Below are 14,049 nucleotides of genomic sequence, written 5' to 3' on the forward strand. Positions count from 1 at the left end.
TTGCTTTATAAATACATGAATAAGGGGGTAGTTCACCTTTAAATTACATTTTAGTATAATGTAGACATTGATAGTCTAAGACAATTTGCAATTGGTCTTCATTTAATTTTAAATGGTTTTTCATGTATTTAGCTTTTTGTTGAGCAGGTCTCCCCCCTCCTAGCATAGGAGCAGGAGTGGCAGTCCAAATGAGGGCTTGTAATGCTAAATGCACCCTGGTAAATATCCCCTGCCCCGCTAGCATATGGGATGGTTCGGTTTAGGATCTGTTACAGTACAGATTAACATAGGGTGAAGGTGATGGGAGCTGCAGTTTAGCTGGGAGCTTAACTTTCTCATTCCCACACTATACTACCGACATGTATAACAGGAGAACTTGGGTTTTTCTAGATAAATGCATAAGAAGAACAGCTTTCATGACTATTGGCATTAACACAGCACTTCCCTTACAGCCAAAGAGAAACATTTCAAGAACACAGGCCTATCAGAGACCCGGCCACAACTTCCCAGCAATGAATCATACGTAATTGTTTATATGGACTGCTAGCACGAGCTTCTTCAGCAATTGAGACCATATGTGCCTTTGCTTGGTTTTATTTCTTTTTCCCCCATTCTTTTTTAAGACACCAGTGCTTTAAGTTTTTTGGGGGGAAGGGTTAAGCGAGAAAATTAGCTTATTCTATTTGGCTAAACAAAGATCTCGCTAAGCCAGGCACGTCCACACCATAGATTCCTCTTATCAGGGCCTGGATATCTTTACATGTCAGAAAAGCCTAACACAATTAATTCTTCTACAGCATTGGTCTGGGAAAAAAGTTGTCTTTGGGTGGGTGCAAAAAAAGGGAGACTGGGTTGGGCACTACACATGGTGTCAACCTGCAGAGAAGCAGATACAGGAAGCAAATGTAGGGGAGATGGCAGGATAGTAGGGCAGTGGGTAAAGATGGCACTAGTAGGGCAGGCTGGCAGAAAGATGGGAAAAGTTACATTTTATATCAGTATTGACCAACCTGCAGCTCTTCATCTGTTATTAAACTACAATTCCCAGCTTGGCCTATTGGAGGTGTTTAAAGCTGTAGCACAACAACAAGGTGTAAAAGTTGAATAGTCACTCTTTATACCTATTTATTTATGAATACATATTTTTGGACTACAGCTCCCAGCATTCAACTAAGAGCTGAAGCAGGAGGGCTGTCAGTTGTGGATGAGCTGCCAGTGTGATGGTGGAAGCTGTAGTTTAGTAATAGCAAATAGTGACAGTATTCCAGTTACGAGCCCCCAGACATGCTGTATTACCCCAGGCAAGCACTTTTCTCACATTGTCCCTGACTACAAGCCCAGTCATACCCATGATAGCTGTTATGGTTTGACAGAGTAAAGGGGCTATGTTTTGAGCAGCACTCTATGAAAAGTTCTGCCCTTGGCTGTGGCTGAACTGCTACTGCTTCAAACCTTACTGTGAACAATTCCCATCAGAATCATGGTGCTTCCTATCCTAATCATTGCTATTGTTATTCTAAAGTGCCAGAAGATGTACCTATTTCCTGCTGTGGCCGCCACTGATAAAACCTTCCCTTCCAAGTTGAGAATTCCTGTTAATTACCCTGAGGTTCCGCTATTTGGGCTCATTAAACTGTGGTTAGAAGGCATTTTCGCAGAGCGCTCCAGATGTCCGATAGAAGGCTCCTCTCTGGGCAGAGCTCCCTCACTCCTGGATTCCATTCTCTTTATAAACATTCTGAAACTTTCATTTAAACAGGCGCGTTAATGCACTTTGCCAACACATAGAACCACGCTAAGAGCAATGCGCCTACAGGAGTATGGCTATTTTAAGGGATGTTTTTATTTCTGCAGGACTTTGTTACTTTTTTAAACAGTTGGTGAGTGATGGGAGAACTTCACTAAAGCTGAAGGGCCCCAGTGTTACTGTTTCCATCTTGGCCATCACCTATACCTGTTGTACCCCCACTCCTCCTGCGAGCAACCGCTCACCCACAGCTCTGCCTATATTATACAAACTAGCGTAAACTTGGTAACTGAATTGTGGTTTATTGTACTAAAACAAAGATATACAGGATAAAGAAATCGTACCAAAGCTTACCTCATCGGATTCTTCGCTGGCATACACGTACATTTCCCTCCGTTAAGAGAAATATCCTAGTAATGTTGTAATTCCATTAGGCGTTTTTTTATTTTTTTTTGTTTTAATAAAAATTCTTGCTTCTATGGCCAGAATACAGGGCTGCCCCCTTTCCCACGCTCAAAATGCTTCTGAAAATAAAGACTGTTTGTATGATCCCTGGTAGAGGAATCAAAGCTCTTGAGTCACAACAGTGCAACAGGCTGCTCCAGTGTCAGGATCCAGGGAATACTAAGCAGCAGCATTGCTAAGGATGTGCATATCCGTTACTGCCAGAGGGAAGGCTTCACTTAGGAGAATAACTTAGGGTTGTGTTAAATGAAGCTGGTCACATGATACGGCAAAAGGGATTTGATTGGCTCGTCCTGCAGTATAGTAAATTTCACACAGCATTTAATGACTTTTGCAGCAGCGATGACAGGCTCAAGTGATTTAAGACTACTACAGATATACTGGAAGCAATACGGAGAATATTTGGCATCCACTTGCCCCAAAATATTTAGATTCTGAGGCCATAAATTACATACATAATTCTCAATGCACATCAGCACAAAAGTTTTACGCAAACATTTCGCAAGCTTAACAATTTGTAAACTAAACAAAGACTCGGATGTTTCTCCAAATGAAACAGCAAAAACTAAAAAAACAGCCTTTTTACTTCCAGTTAAAACATCAGCTTTATGCTGCGTAGAGTAAAACTGACATCTCCTGCTGTTTAAGATGAAGACGCATAGCATGACCCTCGCCCAAAAAGTTCTTGCTCTGCTTCCTATAGTTTGCACCCAAATTAAGTTTAACTCTTCCGCTGAAAGGCTTATAAATCCACCTGAATTTACCTGAGACAGGGGCAGCAATGGGCAGAGCTGAGGGCATGATTGGGAGGGTATAGCATAATAGCCAGGAGCTGCATTGGTGTGGCCAAAATGAACCAATGGGTTAGTGTATCTCCATCACAGATATCTGCTAAGGTCACTGTAAAACAGACTAGTAGTAGTTATATGGAAAGCAAAGCCATACTCTAGGGCAAAGGCTTTTTCAGTTCAAGACCCATTTTGGAGGTTCAACCTTTGCTCATAGCAAAGTATAGCAAAACATTGATATATCAGTTATACAGCCATAGTTCCAAAAACCTCTAAGACAATAGACATATTTTTACCTCAGTCTCATCTTAATTAACTTTCAGGTGCTTCAGGTGTAGGAGCATGCCTCCTAGGGCCCAACATTAAATTGAGGGCCCACTTTCACAAATGGTCTAATGGTGGTGAAAATAAAAACTGGCTCATGGAAATTGTTCTTGGCTGGGCAGCAATCATATATATGAATCCATGGGCAGCTGCCTTGGGCGGAAGCCTTAAGGCCCCCATACACGGGCCGATAGAAGCTGCCGATATCGGTCCCTTGGACCGACTCGGCAGCTTATCTGCCCGTGTAGGGGCAGAAACGAGCGGACTGGCCGACCAATATCTGGCCTGAAATTGGCCAGATATCGATCGGCCAGGTTAAAAGATTCAGTCGGATCGGGGGCCCCAGGGCCAAACGATCGGATTATTTTTTTTTTAACTTCAAGCTCCCCACCTACGGGTGGGCGATATCGGGGGAAGATCCGCTCGCTTGGCGATCTCGCCAAGCGAGCGGATCTTACCGTGTATGGGGACCTTTAGGGGACTGACCACGGGTAATTTTTTTTTTTTAAAAAAAGCTACCCCTTCGCTGCTGCCAGATACTACCTGTTCCTTCAACAATAGACAGATACACAGTATGCATGCACTGGTTGCCATAAGGAGATGGACCTTTTTGAGCTTGTTTGGTGCCTTGGGCAGCTCTGGACCAAAATACAGCCCTACTTGGCTGGGCCCACTTTGGCACTCTAGCAGCACTCTAGAGTCTAATCAGTTTAGGATAGCAAATAGGCAAAAATCTCTAAATCTTCCCATAACTGATCTTCAGACTGATCTTCCCTGCCAATGCTTCAAGCTCACTTAGGAGGGGGGCAGCCCTATAATTTGGGGACCATTGCTACAGGGCAAGGCAAAACAGCGTCAGAAGAAAAAATCTCATAAGCCTAGAAAGTGAATTAATAAAGCAGTGACATAACCAAGTATTAGTTGGATGAAGCCATGTGAAACCATGGAAATCAAAGTTACAGCAGATGGAGTAAGGACAGTTTGGGGCACAGTTTCCCTTAAGGTGCGGAAATAAGGACTGCTACAGCTGGAGGCCATGAGGTGCATGCAGTCAATCGAATGTTTAATGGAACCCTGTGCTAGGGCTCCATAAAGTTATCTGTATGACATAATAATACAATCTAGAACAATCCCCCCTTCGAATATATCTTCTTGCAGCGTTAAGGAAGTAGTTCAATAGTGACTGAAATGAAAAAGCAACCCATAGCAGCCTATAGAAATCACATTTACTGGTCACCTGTTTGATAGTTCCAAGAAATCTTCTCTAGCTGAACAGCTTTAACATATTTCATCCCCTGGGTTTTAATCCTGTGATCCTGTGTATTTATTGCCCTTCGTGCCTACATTAACTCAATTACACTAACAGTTTAAGTAGCTTAATGTTGTTGTGTTGCCTCCTTAACTTATCAGTGACATAGCAGGAGGTTATGTTGGAATCGGCATGGGGTTTTTTTTGTTCCTTTTCTAATATATTTACCAGTGGCATGACCCCTACTGTTATCACTCATTCTACATTCCACCACCCCATGTTCTTTAAATAATGTCCTACCCACTCAAAAGACATGAGGGGTACCTGTGAGCAAATTACCCCCTTACTCTTCTGTCTTCACGCAGCTTGCACATGCACAGTAGAGTGAAAAGTCGAACTTTAAGAAAAAAAAAATGCCTGTAAATGAAGGAAGAGGATCGCTTGCGTGCAGGTACCCCGGGCTGGGGCAGCTTTCTGCTGACAGGGGCATCAGCCTGGGGTATTAGGTAAGTGATTACAATCACTGGGGGGGGTGCCTAACAATTTGGCAGCCCCCAGTGATTATAGGGTTGATTCACTAAAGTGCGGTAAAACGAGTGCTATTTATAGCTTGTATTTTTAATTTTCACGTCTTAACGCACGATTGACTAAAAGGATACTTGCATTAATTTAGATGCGAGGCGGTTTGCGTTATTTAAGTCGCAAAAACTATTTTCATGCGGTATTTGACACAACGCACGCTAATTAACGGAGTGCGCTACTTGTCGCGCACGCTAATTAAAGCACATGCGCTACTTATCGCGCACACGCCATATTAGCCATACACCCCATTACGTTCATAAAACTACTTTTTTTTTTTAAATGACCATTTCCCTGCAAACTGGAGGCTACGTTACTCTAGGGCCAACACAGACTTGAATAAATCCCACTGCAAAGTTCATATTGTGTTGCCAAAAGCTCATGAACTGTACTTTTCTATAATTACTGCCTGCCCCAAGTAGGTGTTCATTTTTGCATAGACTTATGCGATATTTAGCGCGTCTAAGTGTTTGTGAATCATGTGTTAGTATTATTTCTGTGCGAAAATTAACGCATTCGGTTTCACGCTATTTAACGCACGCAATATGCGTCTTAATGCATGTGATAATACTAGCGAATTGTGCGTTTTTTTGCGTCAATTTTAACGCAAAAAAGAATGTGATAACACTTATCGCACTTTAGTGAATCAACCCCTCTATCTTTCCTTCTCATTTAAATTTATTGAAATATAATGTACTGTTGTTCTGCATTGGTAAAACTGGTGTGTTTACTTCAGAAACACTATTACAGTTTATATACACAAGCTGCTGTGTAGCCATGGAGGCAACTGAAATAGGGTTAATAGTGGATAACATAAGCTCTGTAGAACACCATTATATTCTACATGGCTTATCTGCTATGGAACCTGAGCCTTTTCTCTTTTAATTGGCTGCCCCCACAGCAGCTTATTTATATAAACTATAGTAGTGATCTGAAGCAAATACACAACTTTACCAGTGTAGGGCAACCGTACATTATATTTTAATGTCTTAAAAACACTTTCGGGTTTTTTTGTGTTACTGTTCCTTTAAGGCAGTGATCCCCAACCAGTGGCTCAGGAGCAACATGTTGCTCCCCAACCCCTTGGATGATGCTCCCAGTGGCCTCAAAGCAGGTGCTTATTTTTGAATTCCTGGTTAGGGGGCAAGTTTTGGTTGAATAAAAACCAAGTATAATGCCAATAAGACCTTTCTGTAGGCTGCCAGTCCACATAGGGGCTATTAAGTAGCTAATTATAGCTCTTATGTGCACCCCCAGGAACATTTTTCATGCTTGCGTTGCTCCCCAACACTTTGTCCATTTAAATGTGGCTCACGGGTATAAAAGGTTGGGGGTCCCTGCTTTAAGGGTATCTCCAACTGCTACAGACTGCGGCTCTCACACATACATACCAACACATGTATATATTTTTAAATACATATATTCACATAAAACTGTTGTCTGTCATTAAAGGGGTGGTTCACCTTTACAGTAACTTTTACTATGTTATGAAATGTCCTTTTCCTAGCAATTTGATTGTGATTGGTCTACATTGTTTATTTTTTATCATTTTCAAATGATTTCCCTTCCACTTCTCTATCTTTCCAGTTTTCAAATGGGAGTCACTGACCCCAACAGCCAAAAAGGATTGCTCTGTGAGCTTACAAAAGTATTGTAAAAGTAAAAAGTATTTTTACTTTGTATTACTTATCTTGCTATTCAGCCCCTCTCCAATTCATATTCCAGTCTCTCATTTAAACTAACGCCTGGTTGCTAAGGTAAATAAGACCACAGCAACCAGATATCTGCTAAAATTCCAAACTGGAGAGCTGCTGAACAAAGAGCTAAATAACTAAAAAACCTCAAAAAATAAAAAATGACATGAAATGAAAATGACATGATCCCCAACCAGTGGTTCATGAGTAACATGTTGCTCACCGACCCCTTGAATGTTGCTCTCAGTGCCCCCAAACCAGGTAGTTATATTTGAATTCCTGACTTGGGGGCAAGTTTTGGTTGAATAAAAACAAGATTTCCTACCAAATAAAGCCCCTGTAAGCTGATAGTGTGCATAGAGGCCCCTAATAGCCAATCCTAGCCCTTATTTGGCACCTCCATGAACGTTCATGATGCTTGTGTTGCTCTCCAAGTCTTTTTACATTTGCCTGTGGCTCGTGAGTAAGAAAGGTTGGGGACCCCTGGACTACATCATACTAAACCTTGATCTGAAAGTGAGCAACCCATTTACGGCTGTAACACACGGGGAGATTAGACACTGCACAACAAAGCTCCCTTGTCGCGGGCGATTAATCTCCCCGAAATGTCATCCCACCGGCTAGAATGTAATTTGCCGGTGGGATGGCATATGTGGTGCCACGATTTGCCAAAGTTTCCTCAGCAAATCGCAGACCAATTTTGCAAGTAAAGGTGGCCATACACGGGCCGACTATGGCTGCCGATATCGGTCCCTTGGACCGATTCGGCAGCTAATCGGCCCGTGTATCCGATATCTGGCCTGAAATTGGCCAGATCTCGATCGGTCAGGTTAGAAAATCTGGTCGGATCGGGGACCGCATCGGCTCGTTGATGCGGTCCCTGATCCGACTGCCCCATTGCCGCCCACATAATCCGATCGTTTGGCCCCAGGGCCAAACGATCGGATTATTATTTTTTTTACCTAAATGCTCCCCGATATCGCCCACCCGTAGGTGGGGATATCGGGGGAAGATCCGCTCGCTTGGCGACATCGCCAAGCGAGCGGATCTGCTCGTGTATGGCCACCTTAAGTCTATTGTCTGTCAGTTGACAATGCTAAGAAGTATATTTACGGTGGGTAATGATATACTGAGAGCATAGCTTTAGCTACCCATGCCAAATAATACTAATGAGAATTTTGTGAGTGGACCTGCAACATCCCAAGGAGTAGTGGAACTATAATGGACCAGTTCAACCCTGATAAGCGGTTAAGATTCATGTGAACTAACTCGGCTGGGTTTTACAGTAAGATTATTTATATAAAAACAAGTTGTTTTTTTGTTATTTCTGCCAGTTTTCTCACAGAGGAAAGTCACTTCAAACAAAAACTACTTGAAATAATCTACTAGGAGAATTTTGGTAAATCGTGCAGCCGGGGCTACATCTCTGTTGCTACTGGTTTGCATTACAGCTGCAAATAATTAATGGATTGAAATGAAGAACAAAATTGATTTAGGGTAATGTCAGCCTTTCTCATGAGACCGCTAGGATCTATGATGTGTGCCTAGGAATTTAGCAATGTAGAGCCAAGGGACTGTTCTGATGTCAGAATGGCAATGACTTATTAAGATGAACCAGTGAAAATTCATATAGAAGAGAAACCTTTGGGTTCCTTCATTTATTTATACTTAAAGGAAAACTATACCCCCAGAATGAATATGTAACCAACAAATAAAGATCTCGCCAAACTGGAATATATATATCATTAAATTTTGCCCTTTTACATCCTTTCCCTTGATTCACCATTTAGTAATGGCTGTGTGCTCCCTCAGAGATCACCTGACAGGAAATAATGTAACTCTGACTGTAACAGGAAGTAGTATGGAAGCAAAAGGCAAAACTCTGTCCATTAATTGGCTGATGTGGCCTAGCATGTATGTGTGCCTTGGCTTGTTTGTGTGCACTGTGATCCCAGGAGGCGGTCCTTAATTCTTAAAATGGCAATTTTCTATTTAGGAGAACCCAATAGCACATGCTATTAAAAAAAAATATTTTTATGAAAAAGCAGGGTTTTATATATAAGCTGATTAATGCAATATATTTTTATAGAGACCTACATTGTATGGGGGTGTAGTTTTCCTTTAACACAAAATAATAGACACAAAGGCAATAGATAATTTCTAGCATTCACAAATAAGAACATGATGTAGGAGTATTTCTCAGAGGGGACAATGTTGAAACATGGCAGGCTATCAGGCATATTTCACTGGGACATAAGAAAGCATCATTTGCGAATGCGTTTTACAATGTGTGCCCATGTATAATTACTTTAATGGCCAATTTGTGAATCAGCTTAGTATAAGGTTTAGCAGTAGCATACAGAAAAACCACGACCAGCTAGTATGAATTAGCCACCTTCAATAGGGATATTCTGCATGTACCATGTCTCCACCAAATAATACCAATTCCAGGGAAGTCAAATGCTGCTTTCAAGGTGTGCAAACCCCGGTCTAATGCCACACGGGCATATTCTCGGCAAGCCAAAAAACGCCTTTCGAGAATACGCCCCGCTACGCTAGATCTTACCTACCTTGTGCCTGCACCCGAATTAATGAAATACGCTTGGGTGCAAGCACATGTAGCCGATATCCGCCAAAAAACGCAAGACTTTGTATCTTCGGCAGATATCGGCTACATGTGCCTGCGCCCGAGCGTATTTCATTCATTCGGGTGCAGGAACAGGTAGGAGGCATATGGCGATAAACGCCATGCGCTGTGTGTGGCATCAGCCTTAGATCTAAAAGTATAAGGGCTTTTATATACATTTCTAGGGGTTTCTTGTTTTTGTCTTTTCATCTTTCTCATTTCTTGGACTAAACCACCTGTGTCTTTTCTATTATCTGCAAGCCATCTTTATCTCAGTGACTTCTCTTTCTATTCACCTTTTTGTTGAGTCCTCCATTCTGGCTACACCTTGACACACTTGATAGGAGGGCTCCAGAGCCTAAAACATGTCATAGGCAAAGTTCCCTCTGAACTGTGCGCTTATGCACACACACATTGTGAGCCCAGGCCACACAACATATTGTGGTGAGCAGAAAAATTTGTGTGTAAAAAAAAAAACACAAAATTTCTTATTTATTCTGATCTGAGAAACAACAGTTTTAAAAATGTGCACACAAGCTTAAAATGGGCCCCAAAAATATTATTTTTGCGCACATAGCCAAGCAGGAATTAGAGGAAACATCGGTCACGAGTGAGCTAATAACGCCCTCTTGTCTTTGTACGATTTTTGTGATCACAGCCTCATTGCACCCTGCCTAATGGTTTAAAATTTAGTTGTAACCACAACTTTGTTGCTATAGTTTATACAGGAGCAGTGGTCAGCTCCATGTCGTAGCTCCCATAATTCCCATCTATGGGGCCCCCTTTGTGCCCATGGAGTTCAACATATAATGCTCAGTACAGAATATCAGGTTGGACTGAATACACCGGATTCTCACAAAGCCTCACAAGGCAATCCCAAGAGTCACTCCCAGTAACACAGTCAAAATAGTTTTTGTCCTGGGAAAATGAGACAAAACAGAAGCCGCCCTATTCCTCAAGGAAGGAGCTGGAAATTCTAAATAAAGCATTTCATTCACTGTTTGACTTGAATAACTTATAATATAACCTGTATATAATTCCAAAGAGACATTGGCCACGCTTTGGAAAATCGTTTTTCAAAAGAACTATGCGAAAAACATTTGCTTGAAAAGAAACAATCCACGTGAGAAGAATCATGTTTAGCATTCCAAGCCGCCATGTTGTTTTATAAGCTTGTTACATCAATCGAGCATTTACAGGAAGACTTTGCTTAGATGTATAAGCTTACATTTGAATCGCCTTATTTGGTACTGTCTTATTTGGGACAATTTATTTCTAGACACTGTAGAAAATGATGCAGAAACTTATTAAAGGGAAACTAAAGCCTCAAAGGAAGTTTTTGCTGTAGCAATGCTGCTGACAGATAAAGCAGCTGAAGGCATATTAATGTATGCCCCCCAGACTCCTCTGCTAGCTCATATTTTGAATCTGGCTTGGGTGCTCCTGTTCCACTCCCGTGCCCAAGGTGATGTACCATCACAATATGCTGCAAAGGGGGCAAGTTGGCACCAGAGAACCAGGACCCAGAATGCAAGCAGAGGTGTTAATAGGCAGTACATGAGTCTTATGCCTTGTAACAGGATTATGGATTCAGGTAGGGTTTTCCTGCCTTCCTCAAATGGAGTTCAGGTAGGAGCCTAAGTTATGTACCTTCACTATGTACTACACCGGGTTCCAGGTTGGCAACAGAGAACCTGTGGATCCAGGATGCAAGCAGAGATGTTATTGGGCAGTACATGAGCCCTATCCCTTATAACAAGATTTTGGATTTAGATGGGGATTTTATCCCTTCCTTATACAGAAGCTAGGTAGAAATTATTTGAGCAAAATGTCATTTTTCAGGCTCAGACACTGCATACATGATTTTCAGACCATTATTGGACATTTATTGGACAGATAGAGCTTCACACAACTCCTATTCTTCAGTGCTAGGTCATTATTTATATTGCTGTGTGCATTTACTCTGAAATGATTACTGACCTATTGTAGGAAACAGATACACATTTATACTAACATAAAGGTGCATACTATCCTGCTGGCAAACAGTTATTCGCCACATCCTTACCCCAGGAATGATGCACCTAGTCTGTGTAGACATCAAACGTCAGTCGGACATGCCAAATAATTTTGTATCTCTCCGCTACTCTCCCAATAGCAGATGCCACCGTGGGAAATATCCAATTATAAGGAAATGCACAAAAAATAAAAAATGAAATCAACAGAAATAAGCTGTTTTCCCAGCTCCCAGCATAACAATGTCAGAGCTGCACACTGCCTACTAACCCTCCACTTTCTGGCTTTTCATTGCCGTTGATCTGATCAAGCTCCAGCTTAAACTTAGAGTTCAGCAGAGTCTTCCATCAACGTCAATTAACAAACAGAGACTAGGGGCCGGGGAGGGGGGTAAACTTTGTGATCTCTTACAGGTCACTCACATGGAGTGAGTGCTTAAAAAAGAAATCCCTGAACAATGAAATCCTAAACCCAGCTTTATTAAATGCACTAAATGAATAGCAGCAGAGACAAACAAAGGTTATAATGATTACTAATATATATTTGCTTTAAAAGGCTGGTTTGTGGTTAATTTTAAAAGGGAAATTAGTAGACTTGTGGTAAAACAAGAATAAATGTTGCCATGTTGAACACAAAGCTTCTCTGGTGTGCTGATTCTTTAAGCACTAAGTATTCTGAAACATGTATTGGTTTAGATATACAGTAATTATAAAGGAGGGTAGACAAAATAATGCAAACATCTTATTATAAAGCACATGTATGGGATCTATTATCCAGAAATAAAAAAGGGAAACATCTGCATGCTAAATACAGTAATGAGAGAGCAGGTTGAGAGAGCAGGTAGCACAGGAGAGGGGTTGGTGAGTGTTTGTATCACATATACCACTAGGCACTCAGATACACAACTGTGCATACACCAGCTCTGCCTACTGTGATGAACTGCACAAAACTGCCGACAAGGTGCAAAGTGTAGGATGCCCAGATGCAAGGGGTCCCTGGAACTGAGTTCAAAGTCAGCATTCTTCAGCTTTCCCTGCCAGACATGCAAGACTATCACAGAGGCACTAAGTGGGCCTCATCTCAGGCGGGACAAATCTAAATATAAGGACAGAACATTTTAATCAGGAAAAGTCAGAGAATATTCTCACAGTACAAAGAAGCTGTTTTCCTACTGGCAGTGGCTCGATATTAAGGAACCAGTCACTGTGTGCAACTGGCCCTTCTTCTAACATCTAACACTTGACTGGCTGAACAAACTGCTCCTACCTTGGCTTATTCTCCCCAAAATGTACTCTGCATTCAGTAAGGATACCACCAGGACACCCAGGGCCTTGTTTCTATACAGCCTAGTGCAGCAGCTTTGGGGGGAGGCAGATTTGGTCCCTTCAGATGGCAGCTTATATACCTGTGTATTTGCCCACTTCGGCTTCCTCCCTGGCAGATATCTGTTTAGCAGGTTTAAAAAAATGACGACAGCATCAGCTTGTACGGTTCAACCCTAACAGCTTGAGGGCCAAATGATCTGATCAGGGCACTACAGCCCAGCACATTAGTGGCCATATCAGGCAAACGTGCTCATTTGGCAACCTTACCAAACAAGCAGATCTACAGGTGTATGGCAGAACCAGACCAAAATACAGCCCTGGCACATCACCAAGAGAAAGTTTTACTTTCCTTGTCTTTTAAATACAATTTTCCCCGACTTTCCTTTACTACACATTTATTTACTTACACATTATACTCAGGAACGAGGCCACATTTTGTATTTTGGTTACTTCAGGATCTTGTTTAAAACAAATGAGAGCTGCAAGTTTCACAGCTACCAGCTACATATAAGGCATACTTCTCAAAAGATCCAAGTCAAAACGACCTTGATTAAACTCCCACAATAGCAATACTTGATGAAGACTATAGAGTTGTACGACTCCTGGCCCCAGGCAATGTATAGTATTCCTGGCACAGCACTGGATAAAACTACAGAGCTGATTATGACTGATTATCTCGGATTGTTTAATAGCAAGCAAGAGTGGATATAGGCACTAGGCAGGCAGTAGGAGCGGTAGGATAATGGGCTGCACAGAAAAGAAAAGCATTTGAATATTACAGGTTCCAGTAACTCTCTATAGAACTCACTTACATCCCATAGAGAATATTTAGTTCCATTCTAGTGGCTCCATCTTGAGACAGATACTGATACACTGACAACCATACAATAAAGGGCCATTTAACTGTACAGAGATTGTTGCTAAATGGCATTTACTAATATAATTGGTTGTATCAGTAAGGTCAAGGAAAAAAACATTTTCACTATTAAAAGAAAAAAAATGACAAGTATAACATTGTAATGGCAGGAGTTTACATTCTAGGACATCAAAAACAATTAATCTATTGCAAGTGCTTTTTATTTTATTGATAACCAAACTCCAAAACTAAGGAAATGTTTATCAGACCCTCCAATAGTTCAGGAACACTGACAGCATGTACAGACTTGGCTTAGCATTTTTAGGTAAGCTTAGGGTGAGTTAATGTATGTATAACTTTAATTATAAAACACTACTTACAGT

General features: G+C 41.5%; 1 protein-coding gene across 6 annotated transcripts in view; it reads right to left on the reverse strand.

The window, feature by feature from the left end:
• cacnb2 (calcium channel, voltage-dependent, beta 2 subunit) overlaps window positions 1–14,049 on the reverse strand; it is a 143,446-nt gene that overhangs the window by 63,333 nt on the left and 66,064 nt on the right. The window contains exon 1 of one of the 6 annotated variants that reach the window (XM_018094795.2): window positions 2,102–2,381. The exons of the other annotated variants lie outside the window; for them this stretch is intronic. Within the exon in view, the coding sequence (XP_017950284.1) occupies window positions 2,102–2,134 (33 nt within the window). The 5' untranslated portion in view covers window positions 2,135–2,381. Of the gene's footprint in view, window positions 1–2,101; window positions 2,382–14,049 lie in introns of those variants that run through there. 6 annotated transcript variants of the gene reach the window in all.

The sequence above is a fragment of the Xenopus tropicalis genome, chromosome 6, assembly GCF_000004195.4.
Source record: "Xenopus tropicalis strain Nigerian chromosome 6, UCB_Xtro_10.0, whole genome shotgun sequence".
Lineage (NCBI taxonomy): Eukaryota > Metazoa > Chordata > Amphibia > Anura > Pipidae > Xenopus > Xenopus tropicalis.